Below are 8,530 nucleotides of genomic sequence, written 5' to 3'. Positions count from 1 at the left end.
TCATTCTTAGATTAAAGGGGGAGTTTCAGAGTTCCAGTTAATAATGCTCAACAAATACTCTGTATTCTCTCTCCTCTGTCTGCTCTGCACCTCTGCCCCTTTGGGTTCTCTCTCTCCACAGCTTTAAGTACTAATTCCTCCATTCTTTAATGCCTGTAGGGTCATCTGCGCGGAGCCATGTGCTGATTCCTAAGAAAAGAGAGAAACTTCACACCAGTGACACCAGCATCTCCCCACCAACCATTTCCAATCTCTCCATAATTCCATCCTCTTCTTTCTCTCGTTTTTCGTTCCGTCATTCCATCCATGGAGAAACCCAACTTCAATCCTGAAACCCCAACGCTCATACCAGACTTGCAAGTGCTTCCTCCAAGCAGTAGCGGAAGGAGAAGCAGTGCTTCTAACTCATCTGAATTCGAGTTCTGGATGGTGGGAAACCCTTCATCTCCACAACCCCAACTCCTCTCAGCCGATGAATTGTTTGTCGACGGCGTAATTCTTCCTCTGCACCTCCTCCCACAGCATTCTGATCCACCAGACCCAGAAGAACATAAAGCTGATTCAGAAACTCTTAACCCTGAAACTGAAACTGGGTCTGAACCAGGACCAGGACCAGGACCTCAATCCTCAACCGTGTCGTTACCAGAGTTATCGACTGGGTTCTCTGCATCCAAGCGATGGAAGGATATCTTCAAGATAGGGGAGAAGAGAACAACAACAGCCACGTCGTCCTCTGCCGGCGGCGAAGACAGAGAGAAAGACAAAGATAAGGAGAAGAAGAAAGAGAGGAAGAGTAGTGGTGGCAACGCTATTGGGGCGGAGCTCAACATCAACATATGGCCATTCTCGAGGAGCCGCTCCGCTGGGAATGGCGGAAACCGGCCGAAGCTAGCCATGACGGCGACCCGGAAGGTGAGTAGTGCACCCTGTTCTCGTAGTAACTCGGCAGGCGAGTCCAAGTCGAGAAGATGGCCGAGTAGTCCTGGCAGAGTTGGGGTTCATCTGGGAAGAACTAGCCCAGTTTGGAAGATCCGCCGCGGAATCTCCGGCGGCCGGAGCTCCAATCTTACTGCGCCGGTGGCAGTTGGAAATGTCGATAAGGGAGAAGCTTCGAGCAGTTCGGAGCCTGTGACTAAGACAACCAATAAGATGAAAAAGAAAGAAACAAAAGAGACTCGCCGGAACAAGAATCATGGTGGCGGTGGCGGTTCTAGGGCTAGGGTTTTGAATTTGAATGTTCCGATGTGCATCGGATATCGCCAGCATTTGAGCTGTAGAACCGACGAGAACGGCACCGTTGGCGGTAGCGACGACACTCGCAGCAGCGACGCCACCGGTAACGGTGGTAATGGGGTTAGCCTCTTAAACCTGCGCACTATGTTCTCCAAGAAAGTGGTTTACTAAGAGCGACTCTGTTTGGTTTTAAACACTTCACTTGTATTATTTCTTGGACAAGTAAATCTACACATGAATTCCTTCTGGGTATATATATCATGTATTTAACTAACATTAAGGAAAATGCTTGAATGGTTAGTTACTTGTTCTGGCCCTTCTAGTTCTGGGTAGGGATGAGACTTGAATAACTTTCATAGTTCTGCACAGAGCAGCAATCTGCAACCAATAACTTTTGAAAAGCAAAGATGAAGAAGAAGAAAAAGAAAATTAAGAAACTTCTCTTAATTAGTGTTGATTTGAGGAAGAATCTGGAAAACTGTTAGGTCAAGATCACAGACGCAAAGAAATTCTATTAATTGCAGAAAAGGAAATTGATTCAGTTTCTCACAGTTCACCTTTTAAGGGTGTTGGAAGATGGAAAGAAGGCCAAACATGTAATCATCATGTTTGGTGATAGGTGACATGTGTCATTCTCTTTCACAATAGTCCTTCCATGCTCTTATGTATGACAAAATCATGGGCTCCATTTGCATGTAACAATTGTCCACATTCTTGAACCATCATTATTCTTGAAACGAGGTGATGAAGCCAGCAGAAGCAGAGCAGAAGCAGAGCAGAAGCAAAAGCCATTCGTAAGGGATCACAAGTCAAATAGAATTGACTTTCCTTTAACAATTGAATTTGGGTCCAAAATTTGGAAAACAGACAATGTAAAATCATCGGAAGAGGAACTAAAATTGGGTGGTTGCTTTGATCCTAGATTAATGGTTTTTTTGGTACAAATGATTTTTTTATTTTTTATAATTAAGCCACTAAGAGGTGTTGGTTTCAACCACTAGAACAGATCTGTGTTGACATTCTAGAATAATGTTCTTGAGTCCATGTACCATTGTACCTGAGGAAAATAAGACAAACATTTTCAAGTTCTTGCATTTTCATGCCAATGAAAAACTGAAAAAGTGGTATTTGATTAAACCATAACCACTATCCAATTGTTTTAAACCAACCAAAATAAAGATGTGGATTCGATGCTGAAGGTTTCTGTACAAGCAAAGTTTGGGGATATATTTTCTACCAATTTTATTCCAACTAATTTTATTGAAAGACTGTTTCCATACTTTGATCTAAAGTACAGTCGTGTGGTAGAGCGTATAGAAAAGGTTATTACAAAAAGCCAATTGGAACCCAATACAAAATCAGAAAATTCAATTACCCAAATTATTGGTGCATAGTGCATACATACGAGTTTGGATCGACGGAAAGCACTTTGTGCTCCCTCGATAGCTGTTGATCACGAATTACAGAGAGAGTCACAGGGTTAGGGTGATGTGGACTTCACATTATTTGTGATTGTAACGCCGTCAGGGGAGATGATCTACACCCCATACCCTACCCCGAATAGGACCTAACATGCCCATGTTGACATTTTAAACAAGAGGATAGCCAAAATGGATTCTAACACACTCAAGCCCCTTTGTATTTGAGGCCTAGCTTCAGCTCAGCTTGGATTCTGGCCTACTCAAGCACACAGTTACAGGACTACACAAGGAGCCCGACCCACTTTGTGAGTTCTAATCCAATTAAATTCCCCTTGGAGATTTTATCACTAAGCTAGTGGTGGCACTGGCACCTCATAAGGGTTGTGATTTTTTTTTTTTGATAATAAAAGAAAATATTCATTCATTGGTGGGAGTTGTTACAGTTACATTTTATGTTGGAGAGGTTTGTATTTCTCTCTTCAAAATGAGGTGGGTTTAATTCTAACAGCTAGTTTTCTAAAGGGTGAGAGCGGATATTACAAATTATGATGTTCTTTGTGCTTTCAAAAAGTTCGGTCATTGGTTGGATCAAATTCAAGGGCCATATACTATTGTTGTGTATAAACATGGCTTTGAATTCGTCCCTGCAACACCAAATTTCTTTGATATTTACGCCCATGTCCTTTGCCCGTGCCATTGCTTTCTTCATTGTCTCCACCTCTGTTTCTGCTGTGCTTACAAAAAGTATTTTCCTATTCCAAAAAAGACACACCTTCCACATTATCTTGTTCAGAAGTTCATTAGGTAGCCCTGCACACAATAAAGTTGGTGAGCAAAAGGATTTTACATAATCACATATGCATTGACTTGTACTATTTATATTAATTGGCTCATTGTTTATGCTATTTGGAATTAGCTTATGGTAGAGATGGAGGTCAGTTATCCATTTGTTTACATTATGCATCACACTAGCCGGGTTAGGATCCTTACACTAGCCGGGTTCGGAAGTAAGATGATCTCACAGTCTCTCTGTCTAGTTTTCTTCTCTTTAAATAGTGTGAATCTTTTTTTTCATAGTTCTGTAGATGGTTAATTGTGATGGTTCTATCATTCCATCAGTGATCTTGATTGGGTCATGTCCGAAAATAGATCCTTACGTCTGAATAAAGGATTGATCTGATTGAAGGAGATGATGTGATTACTAAACCATTAACTTTTGAGGGTTTTGGATTGTGTTAGAATTGTTAGCTTCTTAAAGACGAAATTCAAATTTAGATCATCCCAAAATTGGATTAAAATCAGGAGATCAAAAGTCAGAATTTCGGATTTGCGTTGTTGTCTGGAATAAGGACGGTTGCTCCGGGCGGTTGATTGGCCTAACCAACCACCATAAGCGACCGGCTGGATCACAGAAGCCTAGTCAATTTAGTTGTTGCTCTATTTGACTTATGTTCTTAATATGACTTTGTAACCCTATATAGGTGATCTTTAAAGCTCTCTGGAATTGTTGTGGGTGAGGTCTAATTGCACTTTAGTAATCTTTTACATTTCTACAGTTAAGGTCACATCCTTGCATATATGTACTGATATGATCCATGATGAATTGTTCGTTACTTTGTATGCATTATTGTACATATAACCTGTTGTAACAATAGTCTAAATGATTCATGATAGTTATATAATTGTGGATGGTGATTAGGTTTACTTCAATTGTTATATGATGTTGAATGCCTGATTAATGTAATGGTGGATGATGATGTGGTGTAACTATGATTGAGGGTATCCTGATGGGTAACCATTGCTTGGGATATCAGGGGTTGTGGTATGGGACGCTGCTTACTGATGCCCCCAACACTATTATGGTTATTGGATGACATACCTAGGAGGTCTAGAATGCATGGCTAGGTACACATACATGTTACTACCCTTTCGGTAGGGAAATTGAAGCCGAATGACCCGTGATAGCAGTGATGTGACTCTGTTCATCCTATAGCGATAGCCAGTCAGTGCGAAAACTCAATGGTTTACTGTTGATCATGCATTGGTAGGGTGTATATGTTAAGGTTGGGCTCATGGACATCTAATGAGGGCCGGGAGTCTTGAGGGGATATGAGAGCATTTGCCCCAACCGTATGTGGATGACCATAGGGTTAGGGATTGGAGTCCAACAGAGGTAGCTAGTCCGTGAAGATTCTCATTCCTAGGTAGAGAATGATACTAAACCAAGTTGGTTGGTGCCATAGGGGATGTATCTGGACTACATGTAGTATGTCACTGTATGACCTTGCATTGGATTAGAAACCCCGACATGCGCTAGTACTCATGCCAATGGTCATGGTGAGAGAGTGTGGATCTAAACCCTAGCCATGGTTGATTGAACCCCTTGCCCAGGATCCTAATAGAGATAACCAGTTCCGTGAGGGATCGAGTGACTAGACCCACCCAGAGGAGGGCTGGTGTTATATGTTAAAGCATGCTTGACGTACTAGAGACTTGCACAGTTAGATTCTAGTTGTATCCATACGCTACATATTGTCCTTTAATTATATTGTTTATCATGATATTATGATGATGAACTATATATATATGAGATGTGTTCCCTTACTAAGTTCGTCAGAACTCATTCCTTTTTGTGAAACGTGTAGTACTATACAAATGGGTATTTTCGACCATGAGAAATTCCACAAGACTGGGGCAACTCTTGTGAAGAAGCTGTGGAGACACCCATGGGAAGTGGCAATGTACCACACGAAGCCACTTGCGGGTGCATGGAATGTGCTTATGGTGCCAATTGATGGCAGAAGGGTCCAAGTGGCTTGTCACTTTGACAAGATGATGGAGGGGGTTGGATGACCCCTTCCATTGAAAGGCTAGAAGAGAAGACCTCTGCTTATGAGAGATCCCAAAGAAATAACCAGACTTAATTTAATTTGCTTCCGTTAAAACTCTATTATTTTTGGATACGATTACTTTATTCCTTTTCCATGATTCTTTCCTTTGAGTATTTGGACTCATGTGATTCCTTTTATTTAATTATTTGGATTATTCTTGCTATTGATTATTATTGTGTGTTATCGTTGATGGGTAAATCGTGGATCTTGTGATTGTGAATCGTACCCACGGATTTTCGAGCGGGACCGATACCGGCGGGTGGGGTGTGACAATTGAAGTTGAAGATGACCATTTGAGCATGGATAGAGTGGTTATCATTTGAGAGCTCAGAATTATTCACATTGAATTCCACATTTTTGGAATTATCCTTCCCAGTGTTGATCTTAATAGTAGTGATAGAGTCTGGGTTGTTATCCTCCCCCTCCTCATCCACAATAACCACCTTCAGATTGGGAGGTAACAGGCCATCCTTTTTTTACTACAAGAACATTGGTCACAACTGTGATAGAACATTGGACATGTTATCCAAATTATGGATGGAAGAGCAAGGAGTTGTATTACTGGATTCACCCAATGATTGTGAGTAGGGCTTCGAAATGTGACCTTCCACCAGGTATTTTCCCACTGCAAATTCCTCCATTAAGTTTGGAGGGGAGGGGGTAACAAAGTTGATGCTCATATTTTCCTCATACTGGTTTGACTTTGTTACTGACCTCTATCTCTTTTCCATTACTTCTACACAATGTCCTTGTTCCGCCTTGATGGGCTTGCCTAGCCGTTCTCCACGCACTAACTAGGGTTTGCTTAATTGTCCGCTCTCCTTTTGTTTGGCCACTTGAGGGCCCAATCCTTGCATTTCAAAATAGTCCCACGAGAAGACGTTGACAAAGGTCTTCCCTCATGATTATTCAATTTACCGAATTCATCAAATGTAGGGAGAGAATACATAATTTCCAAACTGTGGGTGGAATGGAATCTAGTGAACCCACCTTTAGTAGGGTCAATAAGAAGATCTTCAAAATCAACACCAAATTCCCCTACTCCTTCATTACACTGAGAAGAGGGGTGAGTGATCTTACCACACTTGGTACGGATCAGTTTCAGTTCCTAGAGCACCTTAATTAAGGGGGACTGTTTCAGCATTAACATTCTTATGGGAAGCTTTGTATCCCATGTTTCTATTAACATCTAATATGATTTTCACCCTAGTATTCAGGCATGGGATTAATAAATAAGTGGAGTAGGCAATTTCCCAACCACCAGGGGGAGAGGGAGAGGATTCCATTCTTGTGTTCCTCAGAAGCATAGACAGCTCTGAATAGGTTTTGCCCCATCACAAAAACAGACTCTACACCAAGGGGAAGCCAAAAATCTGTTTAACTTTTTACAAGTAATCACAATTGAGTCCTTAGTAATACCAATTAGATATCCATAGAAGGTTCAATCAAGCTCATTAGTAGGTTTAGGCAGGTTACCTTTGTAGCTTTTGAAACTAACATTGCCTTCAGGTTGTTTCCAAATTGCATACCTGTAGGCAGACTTCTCATTGAACCTTGAGTACCCACGGCCACCTCCACTATTAGGAGCAAAGGGAGGCCTATAAGATCTCGAAGCAGGGAAGTGTTGTATATTTCGGTCAGCTTGTCTCCCCATCTGTAGTTACCAATGAGAAATGAGAGGATGTGGCCTGCTGTATGTGCCCAGGAATCAGAAATGGTGAATAACAGGTGAGTTGCAAAAACTTCAGCGAATGGGAAAGTGGTATATTTGTCTACAAAAGGAAAGGGAGGTGTTTAAGAAGAAGATGAGGTTGGTGGGGGGGGTGGGTGTTTGTAACGTAGTGCAAGCACAAATGACTTGAGTTATAATGTTTGATGTGGGAGTTGCCATTGCACAGAGAGGATCTGATTTGTTTGAGGTGTTAATGAGGTGGTGGGTAAATGGGGGTTTGGTTTCCTCGGTTGTACTATAGGAAGTAGGTGTGACAAGTGTGTGAATTTAATGGGTCTCGGCTAAGGGGGCAAGAAGACAGTTGTATAATCCCATAGATCTCATTTGGTTTTCAGCTATGGTTTCTTGTACTTGCAATTAAAAGTTAAGGCTCATCCTGCATCATCATAGGAAGCCCCTTAGAAGCTGAGTTATTTTTTCAGTCGGGTCTCTTGGGACTAAATCTAGCCTTAGCAGTAGTAGATCTCTACAGTAAAGAATCAGTATTGGTCATCACAACGAAGAGCATTAGACTGTAAGGAATGCACACACAGTATAAGTTTATACAGGAAAAAAACCATCAAACAGGGGAGGGGATTTAGCATCACCAGTTTCAAGCATCTGAACCAAGAGGAGTAGATCTCTGTACTAAACAAGGTAATAGCAGATCAAACTCAATTCTTCAGTCCTGAGTTGCCTGTAGATAAGAGGTGATTGAGACAGAAGAGAAAATGTAAATGCGATTCACGGTATATTGACCAACAGGGGAGGGGATTTAGCATCACCAGTTCTAAGTCATACTTGTTAATTTGTCATGAAGATTAATAATAAAATCATAAGGGTTGTGATTTATTTACCATTTTACATGGGATTTGACTTGAAGCAGAACAGGTAAAGGCATTAATGGTCATTGGTCTAACATACTTCATTAATACATTTGATTTTTTTCATCAACCTGCAAGTGAGGAAATTGGAGAAGAAACAAGAAACAAAAATCCACCACTAGAGAGAAATGCAGCACAAGCTTAATAGTAGACTCGCTCAAACCCATTCCACCACAAAAATGTATAGACTATCAGAGTAGGTGAGTTCTGTACATTAGACCTTATAGGCCCAATTTAAATGAAGTTCTGCTTTTGGTTTTTTGATTCAGCTAGACAAATAAAAGAGAGAACAGTTACAGGGAATGTCTTGGAGTATATTCAGGACAGAAAGGGAGAGTACATATGTCATCTGCTGAGCTTAATCATCCATACAAAAAACAGATTGGGAGA

The 8,530-nt window shown here is 41.2% G+C and overlaps 1 protein-coding gene across 1 annotated transcript; it reads left to right on the top strand.

Moving 5' to 3' along the window:
• On the top strand, positions 1-2,127 carry LOC149004068 (uncharacterized). The gene has a single exon (XM_089168670.1). The coding sequence runs from the start codon at positions 307-309 to the stop codon at positions 1,402-1,404; it is 1,098 nt and encodes a 365-aa protein (XP_089024796.1). The 5' UTR covers positions 1-306; the 3' UTR covers positions 1,405-2,127.
• Positions 2,128-8,530: the final 6,403 nt, after the last annotated feature.

This window comes from Hakea prostrata, chromosome 9, assembly GCF_041222555.1.
Source record: "Hakea prostrata isolate BN-2017 chromosome 9, UWA_Hpros_2, whole genome shotgun sequence".
NCBI lineage: Eukaryota > Viridiplantae > Streptophyta > Magnoliopsida > Proteales > Proteaceae > Hakea > Hakea prostrata.
The sequence above is the reverse complement of the archived record's forward strand: the minus strand, read 5'-3'. Positions and strand labels throughout refer to the sequence as shown.